This window comes from Lathamus discolor, unplaced genomic scaffold (genome assembly GCF_037157495.1).
Source record: "Lathamus discolor isolate bLatDis1 unplaced genomic scaffold, bLatDis1.hap1 Scaffold_1018, whole genome shotgun sequence".
In the NCBI taxonomy this organism is placed as follows: domain Eukaryota; kingdom Metazoa; phylum Chordata; class Aves; order Psittaciformes; family Psittacidae; genus Lathamus; species Lathamus discolor.
This window is the reverse complement of record NW_027069107.1, coordinates 307-14,561: the sequence shown is the minus strand read 5'-3', so window position 1 is coordinate 14,561 and position 14,255 is coordinate 307. Positions and strand designations below refer to the sequence as shown.

Sequence of the window (14,255 nt, the reverse complement as noted above, 5' to 3'; positions counted from 1 at the left end):
CCACTTCCGGCCCCCGCCGCAGCCAGGCCGCGCAGCCGAGCGCCGACGCTGTCGAGCAGCCGCCGGGAGTGGGGGGGGCGACGCGGCCGCCATGGGCTAACACGGAGGTGGGGGGGGGGGGGGGAGCAGTCGAGCGCCGATGAATCGAGCGGTGAACAAGGGGACGGTAGAGGAGCGCCGAGTGGGGAGAGGGGGGGGAGTGGGGATGGAGGGGGGAGAGCCGAGGGCATCGATGGGCGCTGTGGGCTGCGGCGGTAATCGATAGCCGATAACCGGTGATCGATACGGCGGGGATGGGGTCACGGCACAACGAGAGGTACCGGGAGCCCCGCAAGGGGATCGATCACAGGGAGGCTGCAGGGTTTGGGGGGGGGGGGGGGGGCCGTAGGGTCGTGGGGTTGTATGGGGTAAGGGAGCTGTACAGGAGCAGGGGGTCCTATAAGGTCATGGGGGTTATATAGGGTCAGGGGGGTTATGCAGGGTCACGGGGTTCCATGGGGTTACAGGTCCCACAAGGTCAGAGGGTCCCATAGGGCCATGGGTCCCATAGGATGAGTGTCCCATAGGAGCAGTGGCTTATACAGGACCCCAGTGAGACCCAGGGCACCTGGGGACAGAGGGGTCCCTCTGCTGTGGCACCACTGGGCTGAGGGGGGGGGGGTGTCTCCCAGATCCACCCCTGTATCCCATCCCCTGTATCCCACCCCATCCACCTGATCCCATCCCACCTGATCCCATCCCACCCCATCCATCCTACCTCATCTGATCCCATCCCACCCCACCTGATCCCATCCCACCCCATCCACCTGATCCCATCCCACCTGATCCCATCCCACCCCATCCATCCTACCTCATCTGATCCCATCCCACCCCACCTGATCCCATCCCACCCCATCCATCCTACCTCATCTGATCCCATCCCATCCTATCTGATCCCATCCCACCCCATCCTGTCCCCGTTCTGCCCCCGGAACCTCTAAGTCCATAAAAGCTTCACAATCTTTATGGAGCCACTTTCACACGTCGGGGGCCATAAACCGCAGCGACCTTTGCTCCGCGGCACGGGGTGCGTGGTGGTGGTGGTGGGGACGACCGGGACGGCGGCCGCAGCCGCTCAGCGGGTGACGGTGACACGGACGCGGTGCCAGGCGTTGCTGAGGACCCCGCGCAGGTTCCAGATGGGCGCCACGGTGTCGGGCTGGACGTTGTAGCTCCGGTCCACGGCCTTGCACACGATCTCCAGCTCCGCGCCCGCCGCCACCGGCGCCTGCAGCTCCCAAAGCTTCCAAGCCCAGGCGCGTCCCAGCGCCGGGCACTCGCCCTCCAACCGCGCCACGCGCCAGCTGCGGCCCCCGTCCAGGGACACGTCCACCCGCACCACGTCGCGCCCGCCGCCGCTCCACGCGTACCCCTTCACCGTCAGCTCCCCCGGCGGCACGGCCGCGCCGGGCCGCGGGTGGGTGATGGCCGATTGCACCGGCAGCTCCTGGATGGCGGGCGCCGCGCTGTAATCCACCGAGTCCCAGTCCACGCAGGGCGAGAAGCCCTTGTAGTCGTTCTGCTGCCAGTGGCTGGGGCTCTCGGCCGCGCTCACCGCCACCCGCGCCAGCCACTTCACGCTGCGGGCGCCCACCACGCCGGGCACCACGACGCGCACGGGGAAGCCGTGGTCGCGGGGCAGCTCCTCGCCGTTCATCTCGTAGGCCAGCAGGACGTCGGCGCTGGCGCTGACGGCGCGGCCGTAGGGGATGGAGGCGCCGTAGGGAGCCCCGCCGGGGTCGGCGTCCAGCCCCTCGAAGCACACGTGCCACTGCCCGGGGCGCTCCTCGCCGAAGCCCGCCTGGAGCAGCACGTCCCGGAGCCGCGCTCCCCCCCAGCGGGCGGTGCCGATGGCTCCGATGTCCCAGGGCAGCCCCTTGACGGGGCGCACGCGGCTCATCTCGGAGCGCCGGTTCCCGGCGCACTGCAGCGTCGCCGTCACCTCGTGCTTGGGGAAGCGGCTCCGCAGCTCCGACAGCGACAGCGACAGGACCCGGCCCTCCGGACCCTCCACTCGCAGCCGGTACGAGCCCGGGTCCACCGCCGGCACCGGGAGGTGGTTCCGGGTGAAGAAGAGCTCGTTGGGGGTCAGGAAGCGCTCGGTCAGCAGCTCGGCGGGGGTCTCGGCGTTGAACGGCTTCCGGCTGCTGACGCGCAGCCCCGGGTGCCGAGGGGGGTCCCCGGCGAACGGGTCCTGAGCGGCGGCGGGGTCCGGGGGGGGCCTCGTCGGGGCTGAGCTCCCCCACCTTGAACTCCCGCAGCAGCTCCAGGACGTGGGGCTGGTTGTGGACGGCGTAAAGGGCCCAGAAGGGCTCCAGGGCGCCCCCGGCCGCCAGCAGCAGCTTCTCGGCCCCGCCGGGGTGAAGCTCCACGAAGTCGGTGACATCGAAGACGTCGGTGCCGTGCGTGACCCAGACGCGGTCCTGGGGGGAGCGGTGCCTCCCCACCTCCTCCCGTGTGTACCGGGGGTACCGGCGGCTCGGGGGGGCCTGGGCCGCCTGCGCCACCTGCGGGACCCCATCAGTGCCCGGGGCCGCCCCCGTCCCGGCCGTGCCCCCCCGCTGCCCCCTCGTTACTCACCCTCCGCCGCCGCTCCCCATAGGCCAGCGCAGCTCCGAGGCCCAGCAGCGCCGCCAGCACCGTGGCCGCCCCCCGCCGTCCCCCCGCGGCCGGGTTACCGGGGCGAAGCGGGAGCAGCCGCGGCGGGGCAGCGGGAGCCTGCGGGGGGAGAACGGGGCTGGGACCGGCAACGGGGACACGGGGCGCCGAGGGGAGGGGGGGGGGGTCCCGACGGGGCGGCTCCTACCTGTGCCCGGCGGCGATAGCGGCAGCGCGGAGCAGCAGCATCGCAGCGGGACCTGCACGGGAGAGAGCGGCTGGGGCGGGCACCGGGCATCGCTCGACCGGGAACCGGCCCCGAGCGGGGCGGGCAGCGGGGACCCGCGCGGGGCATCCCCCCCCCCCCTCCTCCCGCCCCTTCGCTCCAGTGCCCCCCCCCGGTCCCCGTCCCGGCCCCGCCGCGAACCTGCGTTGCGCTTTCAGTTGCGCGACCTCCTGCGCAGCGCTGCCCCTTTAAGAGACGAGAAGTGGGCGTGGCCTCCGGTGAAACCACGCCCCTCGCGGTGAGGTGGGCGGGGCCAAGCCGCTCCGGGGGTCCCGCTTGTGTGTGTGCGCGGAGGGGCGCACTTAAAAGGGCAACAGCAGCGCGGCTTAAAGCGGCAACGCACTTAAAGCGGCCGCGGCACCTCCCGGTGGGCAACGGAGGTCGCTCCCGTTGTTGACCGGAGCCGCCGCCCCGCTGGGCTCCGCGATAAGCGTTATCGAGGCAGGCCCGGCAGCGGCAGGCGGCGGAGCCCCGCATCCCGCCCTGGGCACACAGAGGCGGGGTGGGTCGAGCCCCGTTGGCTCCCGTGGGCTGGGGTTTACGTCCATGAACGGCGTGGGGAAAGGAGGGGCCGAGCTCGGGTCTCAAGGTTGTTATTGAACCGCGGTGGGGGAGCTCCCTCGAAGCCAAAATCATTATAATTATAATAAGAATGACCAGGAAAGGGGGGGGGGGGGGGGGGGGAGCTGCAGCGTGACCCCAAACCAGGACATAGTGGGGAGGAAGAGGGGGCAGAAATAGGGACCCCAGCCCCGGTTCAACACCAAGCCCTGATTTGAGGGGCTGGGGGGGGGGGGGGGGGGGGAATCTGCCCCTGCAATAGGGGGCTTCATACGAGACGGGTCCCTCTGCCCCACAGCCATGGGTAGGGTGGTCCCCCCCATGGCGTGCGCAGCCCGAGCCCATGGGGAGCCCCATTGCGGTGTCCCCCACCGGGGTGGCTCAATGGGGCCCTTTTGGCTGCTGGGACCTGGGAGCATCCCAATGCTCCGGGGGGTTCCTGCAGCTGGGAATGCTCCAGGAGAAGCCAAACCCTGGGGGCTCCAAGCAGGGGGGGGGGCCCCCAAAGTGAACCCAAACCCCACCAAGGTGCATCCGAAGGGGCCGTTTCCGTGACTAAAGTGCAAACCGGAGACGCCGGCACCGGCTGGGGAGGAACCGTGGGGAGAGCCGGGGCTGGCGGGGGGGGGGGGGGTGCTCCTTATGGCCCCATCCCCGCGGCATTCCCATCCTCCGGCCAGAGCCGGGAATCAAGGCCACCCATTGAAGGAAGCGAGGGCGCTGCAGCTTCCCTCCCTCCCCATAGAGGCAAAGAGGAGGAAGAGGAAAAGGTGGGGGGGGGGGGGATAATAAAAATAAGGAAAATCCAACAGAAATCCGTGACAGGCCCCGCGGAAAGCCCCCCATTCCCGCAGCTGGGAAGCCCCTGGCTCGGCGGCAGCAGGAGGAAGCCGTCGGGAGCTCGGGTCGCTGCGGGCGCCTATGATACAAAGTGAGGAAGAGTCTGGATCCCCATCCCGAGTCCAATCCGCAGCCGACGGAGCTCCCGGGAGCAGCGGCGGTGGAAGCGGCACAAGGTGCGGTGAGGGGCACGGCGGGGCCTGGGGGGGCGGGAGGGGGGGTGCGGATGGAGAAGGGGGGGTCCCGGCTCCGTCTCAGTTGCTACAACACTGGCTCCTGTGCTGCTGGCTCTGCTCGTGCAGGTCCACGCCGCGGCCCCGGCCGCCGGCCCCGCTCGTGCTCTGGGGATCGCTCTTTGGCAGCTTCTTGGCTGGAAGGGGAAGGAGGAAGAGGAGGTGATGGTGCCTGGGGAGGGGGGCCGGGGCCACGGGGATGGGATCCCAGAGAGTGGCAAAGAGCAAGGGAGGGATGCAGGGGATGCGCGAGCGCTGCTGGGCCCCAAGGTGTCAGAACCGTGGAATGGGTTGGAAAACGTGGAATGGGTTGGGATGGAAATCATGGAATGGGTTGGAAATCATGGAATGGTTTGGGTCGGAAAACATGGAATGGGTTGGAAGTCATGGAATGGGTTGGAAGTCATGGAATGGGTTGGGTTGGAAGTCATGGAATGGGTTGGGTCGGAAATCATGGAATGGGTTGGGTCAGAAAACATGGAATGGGTTGGAAATCATGGAATCAGTTGGGTCAGAAAACATGGGAATGGGTTGGGTTGGAAATCATGGAATGGGTTGGGATGGAAATCATGGAATGGGTTGGAAATCATGGAATGGGTCAGAAATCATGAATGGGTCAGAAATCATGGAATGGGTCAGAAAACATGGAATGTGTTGGGTCGGAAAACATGGGAATGGGTTGGGTCAGAAAACATGGAATGGGTTGGGTCGGAAAACATGGAATGGTTTGAGTCAAAAAACATGGAATGGGTTGGGTAGAAATCATAGAATGGTTTGGGGTGGAAATCACGGAATGGATTGGAAAACATGGAATTGGTTGGGTCGGAAAACATGGGCATGGTTTGGATTGGAAGTCATGGAATGGTTTGGAAAACATGGGAATGGATTGGGTTGGAAATCATGGAATGGTTTGGGCTAGAAATCATGGAATGGGTTGGGTTCAAAATCATGGAATGGGTTGGGTTTCAAATCATGGAATGGGTTGGGTCGGAAAACATGGGAATGGTTTGGCTTGGAAGGCATGGAATGGTTTGGGTCAGAAAACATGGAATGGATTGGGTTGGAAGTCATGGAATGGGTTGGGCTGGAAGTCATGGAATGGGTTGGGTTTGAAGGGACCTCAAAGCTCATCCAGTTCCAACCCCTGCCATGGCCAGGGCCACCTTCCACTGGAGCAGCTTGCTCCAAGCTCCATCCAACCTGGCCTTGAACAGGGATGGGGAATCCAAACCTTCCCCATTCAACCCATTCCATGTCCCACCACCCTCACAGGGAAGAGCTTCCTCCAAAGACCCCATTTCCATCCTCCCTCTGGCAGGTTAAAGCCATTCCCCTTCTCCTGCCCCTCCATCCTTCATCCAAAGCCCCTTTCCCGGTTTCCTGCTTTAAGGTCCCCCTGGAGCCCTGGACCAGCCCGGCTCAGCATCATCCCCACCTTCCCATCCCATCCTCCCCACATCCCTGCATCCTTACGGCTCCCCACCGCTCACCGATGGCCAGGAAGAGGTCATTGACGTTCATCGCCGTCTTGGCCGACGTCCTCCATGAACAAGAGGCTGTTGTCATCTGCGTACGCCTGAGCCTCCTGCAACGCACCCACGGCCCGGGTGAGGCTCCAGCAGCACCCAGCGGGGACGGGGACGGGTGGTGGCACCCAGCACCCCCCTCACCTCGTACTCCACCATGCGCTTGCTGGCCAGGTCGGCTTTGTTGCCGGCCAGGGCGATGACGATGCTGGGCTCGCCTGGCGCTGCAGCTCCTTCACCCATGTCTTGGCCCGCGCAAAGGTTTCCTAGGAGCAGAGATGGGACCCGGGGCTCATCCCAGGGCTGCACCGCAAAGTGGGGGGCTCAGAGGGACCCCCATTGAGGAAACAGCCCCCAGCGTCCCCCCCCCCCCAAGCTCCCGGATGGGGGTGCCTACCTGGTTGGTGATATCATAGACCACGATGGCGGCCTGGGCCCCCCGTAGTACATGGGGGCCAGGCTGTGGTACCGCTCCTGCCCGGCTGTATCCCAAATCTCGAACTTGACCGTTGTGTCATCCAGGCAGACGGATTGTGTGAGGAATGCCGCTGTCCGGACGGGTAAGGGCGTTAGTGCCGTTATCCAGTGCATCCCAAACGCAACCACAGCTCTCCCTGCATCCCAAACCCCACCAGAGCTCCCCTGCATCCCAAACCCCACCAGAGCATCCCCTGCATCCCAAACCCAACCAGGGCATCCCCAGCATCCCAATGCACTCCAAACCCCACCAGAGCATCACAAACCCAGCCACAGCTCCCCTGCATCCCAAACCCAGCCACAGCTCCCCTGCATCCCAAACCCAACCACAGCTCCCCTGCATCCCAAATCCAGCCACAGCTCCCCTGCATCCCAAACCCAACCAGAGCATCCCCTACATCCCAAACCCAACCACAGCTCCCCTGCATCCCAAACCCAACCAGAGCATCTCCTGCATCCCAAACCCAACCAGAGCATCCCCTGCATCCGAAACCCAACCAGAGCATCCCCTGCATCCCAAACCCCACCAGAGCTGGGCGCAAGGGCTCAGGCTCCTATGGAATGGGAGCTGGGACCAGGATCCCGACTCACCTCCGATGGTGCTCTCCTGGTACTCGTGGAACTGGCCCTTGACGAAGCGCAGCACCAGGCTGGATTTGCCCACGGCCGACTCCCCCAGCAGCACCAGTTTGAACTGACAGATCTTCCCAGCCTGGGACTGCCCGTTCGGCCTGGCGGCGCCTCGGCTGCTCATGGCCCCCGCTTAGCTGGGAATGCCGCGGGGTGTCCGTGCGGGAAGGGTCCGCTCGCTCCTCCTGCAAGGAGGGAAGAGCCGTCGGGATCCGGGATCTCTCCCCCAGCTTCCCCCCCCCCTCCCCGGCTCCTCCATTTCCAAAGGGGTCGAGCGGAGCGAATCCAGGAGGCAGGAAGCCGGGATCCTCGCAGCGAGGAGGCTGGGAGTGAGTCAGCAGCGCTGCGGCGCTGCCGGGCACGCCGCTGGAGGACCGGGAGCCAGGAGGAAAGGGATGGGAACAGCTCCCGGCTCTGCCCCGGCATTCCTCAGCGCTGGAATGGGGCGGGGGGGGGGGGGGGGGAGCTACCCCTTGTTTGTGCTCGGGCACCGGGAATGCTGCAGCTTCCCGAGGGAAGGAGGAGGAAGCAGATGGGGGGGGCTTCCACTGGGAATGATCTCGCTCATAACATTCCAGTGGGAGCAGAGCTTGGGAGCACTGGATAAGGCCAGAACCAAGCGGGAAGTTGGTGGATGCCGGTTCCCCTTCCCCATCCGCCTCAAGGGGCTGCTCTAACCCGGCAGGAAACCCTCCCTGACCCCGGCACGCACAGCATGGAGCATCCCTGGATCCACCGGGAGCAGCGGGATCCCCCTCAGGCACAGCACAGGGAATGCTGCTGCCCCTGCTCCGGCAGGGACGGCTGGAATCCTGCCGTCTGATGCATAAAGCACCGGGAATACACACGGATGAAGTTCGGGATCACCCCGAGCCAAGTGTCCCTCCGGGGCTGAGGCTTTCCCAGTGTTTTAAGGGCTCCGGGATACAGGGAACAGCACCAGGAGCATCCGGCTCCATCGCCCTCACAGCACATGGAGGAATCCAGCCGGCACCGCACCAGGAGCGGCCGCCCCGTCCCGCTGCCATCAAGGGGCCAGCTCCGGAATCCGCTCTGGGAATGGATCCACCGCTCCAAGGCTGATCCCACTTCCTTCAGGGAAGGGGCTGGATCCTTCCTTCCGTCCCGGGATGATTCTGGGAGCAGCCCCATCCACATCATCCCACCTCCACCGCTTGCTCCATGCGGCTTTCCAACACCAGATCCCATCCTGCCACAATGGATCCCAGGCTATTCCTAAGGGAAGATCTGCCAGGCTTGGGATGGGAATTGCCACTGGCACAGCCCCACATCGCCTTTTCCAGCCCTCTGGAACCACACGGATCCGGACCCTCACTGGCGAGGTGGGAGCTGCCTCCTCCCCTCCACGCATCCCGATGGCTCCATGCCCACGGATCCCACCGGGATTAAGGAAGCTCCAATCGCCCCAACCTGAGCTCCGGGGCCCCTCAGCCCCCGGGATCAGCAGCATTCCCGGGATGGCCCGCATGGATCAGCCCATCCTTTCCCAACGGGATCCCGGCGGCACCGGGTCACGGCGTCACCGCTTCCCCGGTGCCGCTATCACCGCTCCTACGTCCGGTACCGGGGGAGTCCCCGGAGCAAACCGGAGCCACGAACTCCTCACCGTTGGGTTCAATGAAGGGACCCGGTTCCGGACACCCCCCCCCCGGTGCCCCGGAATGGATCCTCCCCGCTGCGGGCTGGGGGGGTGCGAACGGGTCCCGGTCCCGCGGCCCCCCCGGCCCGGGGCACCGGAGCTCCCGGGTCCCGCCCCCCCCATCCCCGGTGCCGGTGCCCCCGGTCCCGGTGCCCCCCCCGGTACCTCAGCGCCCGGCCCGGCCCTCCCGTCGCGGCCCCGGAGCGCACAAACAGCGGCTCAGCCAACCCCCTCCTGCCGCGGGCGGGATGAAGGCGCGGCTCAGCCAATCAGGTGCGCGCAGCGGGGTGGAGGACACGCCCCTACCGCTCGGCTGCACCAATGGGAAGGAAAGGGGAGCGCGTCATCGCACCGCCCCGCGTAAAGAGACCAATGGAGAGCAGGAAGAGAGCGTCAGCGCGCAGCTCCGCGGAGGGAAGCCAATGGGAGAGGGAGACAGGCGGATGGGCAGAGGGATGGCCAATGGGAGCGAGGAGAGCGGTTGGCCAATGGGAGGGAGGGATGGCGGTGAAGGAGGGGAGCAGGGAGTGAGCGTCGGAGCGGGGAGCCAATGGGAGGAGGGCGCCGCCGCGCAGGTGGGCGGCACCCAGCAACAAATAAGGTGACCTCAGGGGGCGGAGCGCAGCCGCGGCAAGGGCCAATGGGGACGCAGGAAGCCGGAGCCCAGCGTAGCCAACCCGACGCCAGCGGCGCGATGACGATGCGGGCTCGCAACCAATCAAAAGAGCCGCTCCCCATGATTGACAGAGGCAGGGCGGGCTCTGTCCTCTGGCCCCACCCACTCCATTAAAGGGCGGGGCGGCTCTCAGCCTATAGGAGCGTGGCACAGCGCGAGTGGGAGTGGCCAATTGATGGGTGTGGCGGGGGCGTTGCCTCACCTTGGTGGGCGGGGCCGGGCGCTGCCACGCACCGCCCCATGGGGGGGGGTTTGGACCCATGTAGAGACGCGGGCGCACCCATAGCGCTATGGGGAGGGGGGGAAACAGCCCATGGTGGGGATGGGGGCACTGACAGAGGGGTCCGGGGGGGTCCTATGGGTGCCCCCCCCCCACCACACACAGAGTCCGAGGTTAGCTACAAAACTGCAAAGTTACAAAGTCACAAAGAAAAGGGGGGAGAAGTGGGGGGGCACCAGGACCCCGAACAGGGCAATGGGGGGGGGACACACGAACACAACCCCAGCCCCAAGGTGAGGAGGATTGGGATGAAGATGCTCCCCCCGCACCCAGCGCTGGTTGCAGGCCCCCCCCCCCCCGGCCTTTGTAAGTGCCACAAGTCCAGGTTGAGGGGGGGGCTCTCCCCACATTAAGACCCCCAGAGTGGGGAGAGGTTCTGGCTGCATCCCAATGATGCGCCATGGAGGCTCCTATGGGGAGGGCAGCCCCGTACCCCCCCCCCCCCCCCCCATTCACCCCATGGTCCCACCCGGCGCGCACCACTCAGAGGCGCAGGTGGGGGACAGTGCGGGTGACATCGCGGAAGAAGGGGTGTCCCAGCGCCGCCTTGGCCGAGATCCGCTTGTTGGGGTCGTAGTGCAGCATTTGCTGGGGGGGAAAAGAGAAAGGGGGGGATTAAAGGGGGGTCCCCGTTATATCCCCCCCCCCCCCCCATTCAATGGGGACCCCCCCCCATAACTCACCGCTAAAAGCTTGCGCCCCTCCTCTTCGAGGGTGGCACCACCTTGGTGAAGTCCTGCGGGCCCACTTGGGGAAGGTGGGTTTGTAATCGGGCATGGCCGTGACCCCGGGCCAGGCGGCCTCGTCCGGCGTGCCCAGCGTGCGGAAGATGCGGAAGAGCTGATCGATCTCCGAGTCCCCCGGGAAGAGCGCGCGGCGGGGTGATCTGCGCCCAACGGCAGCGGGATCCGACGGGATCAGCCCCGTCCCATGGGATCCAATGGGATCAGCCCCGTCCCATGGGATCCAATGGGATCACCCGCGTGAGCGCTCGCACCGGCGCCTCGTGACCCCCCCCCCCCCCCCGGCCCCGTGCTGGGATCGTGGTGCAGGGGTCAATGGGGGATGCGGTTGGACGCGTGATGGGTACCCCCCCGGGGAGCGGCTCACATGACAGCCGTGCAGTGCCTTTGATCCCAGCTCCGTTCAGGGATGCGATGGGGGAGAACTCACCCCATAGATCCCGGGTGCACCCCTTGGACCCCAATGTCACCCACAAAGCCCCTTTGATCCCAGCTCCATCAGGGAGGCACTGGTGTCGAAGGGATGGGATGGGAAGAACCCATCCCATAGACGCACCCCTGGGACCCCACTGTCACCCACAAAGCCCTTTAAGGCCAGACCCATCAAGGAACCACTGGTGTAAATGGGGTGGGATGGGCAGAACCCACCCCATAGATCTTGGGGGCACCCCCTGGGACCCCAATATCACCCCAAAGCCCCTCTGATCCCAGCCCCACACTGTGCAGTACCACTGCAATGGGATGGGCAGAACCCACCCCATAGATCCTGGAGGCACCCCTGGGACCCCAAAATCACCCCCAAAGCCCCTCTGATCCCAACCCCACACCGTGCAGTGCCACTGCAATGGGATGGGCAGAACCCACCCCATAGATCCTGGAGGCACCCCTGGGACCCCAAAATCACCCCCAAAGCCCCTCTGATCCCAACCCCACACCGTGCAGTGCCACTGCAATGGGATGGGCAGAACCCACCCCACGGATGCTAGGGGCACCCAGCGGTGGGGCTGGGGGGGGGGTCCCATCCATCACCCACCATCTCCGCAAAGATGCAGCCCAGGCTCCAGATGTCCACCGCTGTCGAGTAGTACTTGCACCCCAGGAGGATCTCGGGCGCGCGGTACCAGAGGGTCACAACCTGCCGCAAGGGGACACATGATGGGCACCGGGTCCCCGCTGGGGCGCCCATGGTGGGGCCCCGTCTGCCCCCCCCCGCCCCCAGCGCCTACCTCATGGGTGTAGGTGCGCACGGGCACCCCGAAGGCGCGGGCCAGGCCGAAGTCGGCCAATTTGATGGCACCGTCGGTGTTGATGAGCAGGTTCTGGGGCTTGAGGTCGCGGTGCAGCACGCGGTGAGCGTGGCAGAAGGCCAGGCCCTGCAGCAGCTGGAACAGGTAACTCTATGGGGACAGCGTGTGGGGGGGTCAATAGGGATGGGGGGGTGACCCCCCCCCCCAACCCCTGCCCCACATCGTGGTCCGTCCGTCCCCCCCCACACCTTGATGAGGGGCAGCGCGATGCCGCTGAGGGATGAGGAGTCCATGAACTTCTTGAGGTCCTGGTGCAGGGAACTCGAAGACCAGGTAGAGCTTGTTCTCCGTGTGGATCACGTCCAGCAGCCTGGAGCGGGGGCGAACGGCGCAGGCGTGGGGTGCCCCATGGCCATGGGGGGGGCCCACACCCATAGGTGTCCCCTCCGCCCCATGGATGCTCTCCCACCCTCATGGGTGTCTCCCCCTCATCCCCATGGATGCCCCCCCTCAAACTCACGCTCGCCCCCCCCTCATCTCCCCACACCCCTGTGCCCTCCCCACTGCTTCCAACCACACCCAAGCCACCCCCACATCCCCCCCCCCCCATCCCTTATGGGGTGCCCCCCGCCGCTCACTTGACGATGTTGGGGTGATTGAGCTCCTTGAGCAGTGAGATCTCCCGGATCGCGGTGCTGGGGACCCCCTCGGTCTCTCTGGGATGGGGGAGCACAAAGGGGCTGAACCCCATCCCCATAGACCCCCCTATCCCCATAGCCCCCCCATCCCCACAGCACTCCCATCCCCATAGACCCCCCATCCCCATAGACCCCCCCATCCCCATAGCACCCCATCCCCATAGCACCCATCCCCATAGACCCCCCTATCCCCATAGCCCCCCATCCCCACAGCACTCCCATCCCCATAGACCCCCCATCCCCATAGCACCGCATCCCCATAGACCCCCCATCCCCACAGACCCCCCGACCCCCCCATCCCCATAGATCCCCCCACCCTCATACACTCCTCCATCCCCATAGACCCCCCCATCCCCAAAACCCCCCCCATCCCCACAGACCCCCCCCCCCCATCCCAAACCCTCCCCCCCCCCCTCCCCGACCCCCCCACCCCCACAGCCCCCCCCAGCCCCCCCCGGCCCCCACTCACGTATCCAACCGGATCTTCTTGAGCGCCACCACCTCCCCCGTCACCTTGTTCCGGGCCTTGTACACGACCCCGTACGTGCCCTCCCCGATCTTCTCCACCTTCTGGAAGTTCTCCATGGGGGGGGCACCTCTGGCTCCCTATGGGGTCCCTATGGGCTCCCTATGGGGTCCCTATGGGGTCCCTATGGGGTCCCTATGGGGTCCTATGGGACCTACGGGGTCCTCTCGCGGGGGGGGGGGTCCCGGGGGTCCCTCCGGAGCGATCGCAGCCGCCGCTTCCCCCCCCCCCCGCCACGGAACGTTTCGGCGGGTCCTGCTGCCGGCCCCGCCCAGCGCGCACGCTTCCCGCCTTCCGCCGGCAGCGCTCCGATTGGCCAGGCTCTCCGTGACGTCAGGGCGGCGCGGGAGAATTGTTAAAGGGGCAATTGAGGTTCCATAGAGCGGCGTTGGGCTTGGGACGGGAACGGGCTCTGGGTGGGCCCCACCAATGGGAGAAAGGGGGGGGGCAACGGGTACCGGATGGGTCATGGCGGAGGTCCGGCATCGCTATGGGGGGGGAGTTGGGGGCTTTAAGGGTCCCACATAAAGCGGGGGGGGGGAGCCACCGGGGTCTGAGCCCCCCCAAAGTGGGAATAATGGGGACTGTGGGTGCACGGGGGGTCCCCATTGTGCGTCCAAGGCAGATCCATGGGCATGGGACCATCATGAGGGGGCTGGGTATGGGGGGCAGCACCCCCTATATCCCCCCCCCCCCCCCATTGGCTGGGGTGCCTCAGTGTCCCTAAAGCACCCCACGGCCCCCCCCAAACCGCCCCAGGGCACAGCCGGAGCGTGTGACCGGGGCTGACCACGCGTGCTCGCACGTGTCCCCCACGTAACACAAGGGGGGGGGGGGGGGGAGCTCCCTCGGGTGCCCCCCCCCCCCCCCTTTCTCCCCACCTTTTTGGGTGGGATTTATGCAAACGAGAGCCCCTTCATAACCCCCGGCCCCGCTGCTGAGCCCGGCGGTGCCCAGAGCGGGGGGACGCTAGGACCATGCGGGTGCTTGGGGTGGCCGCGGTGCTGGGGACCCTCCTGGTCCTGGCTGTGGCTCAGAGGAGTAAGTGGGGTTCAATGGGGGGGGGGGCATTGATGGGGGGGGTGCTTAACGGGGGGGGGGGGTGCACCCCGAGCTTGGCAATGGAGCCATAAGGATGGTGCTGGCCAATGATGGGGCTCACAGCATCCACCCACCCCGGGGTTGGAGTGGGAGCAGGATTAGACCCCGCTAATCCCTTTGGGGGCCATGGTGGG

General features: G+C 66.3%; 3 protein-coding genes across 3 annotated transcripts; all 3 read right to left on the bottom strand.

The window, feature by feature from the left end:
• Positions 1-987: 987 nt before the first annotated feature.
• On the bottom strand, positions 988-3,413 carry SUOX (sulfite oxidase). Its single transcript, XM_065664238.1, is given in 6 exon segments — positions 988-2,257; positions 2,259-2,546; positions 2,620-2,720; positions 2,723-2,757; positions 2,846-2,897; positions 3,065-3,413. Coding segments are annotated over 5 exon segments (1,608 nt in total). The 5' UTR covers positions 2,887-2,897; positions 3,065-3,413; the 3' UTR covers positions 988-1,114.
• An 87-nt stretch (positions 3,414-3,500) lies between these two features.
• Positions 3,501-9,121, bottom strand: RAB5B (RAB5B, member RAS oncogene family). Its single transcript, XM_065664239.1, is given in 9 exon segments — positions 3,501-4,694; positions 6,048-6,096; positions 6,098-6,142; positions 6,228-6,298; positions 6,301-6,349; positions 6,481-6,524; positions 6,527-6,631; positions 7,152-7,375; positions 9,016-9,121. Coding segments are annotated over 8 exon segments (642 nt in total). The 5' UTR covers positions 7,315-7,375; positions 9,016-9,121; the 3' UTR covers positions 3,501-4,578.
• A 1,125-nt stretch (positions 9,122-10,246) lies between these two features.
• On the bottom strand, positions 10,247-13,320 carry CDK2 (cyclin dependent kinase 2). Its single transcript, XM_065664240.1, is given in 10 exon segments — positions 10,247-10,394; positions 10,490-10,518; positions 10,521-10,547; positions 10,550-10,687; positions 11,579-11,684; positions 11,776-11,946; positions 12,045-12,113; positions 12,115-12,166; positions 12,435-12,512; positions 12,964-13,320. Coding segments are annotated over 10 exon segments (891 nt in total). The 5' UTR covers positions 13,080-13,320; the 3' UTR covers positions 10,247-10,289.
• Between the last annotated feature and the right edge of the window lie 935 nt (positions 13,321-14,255).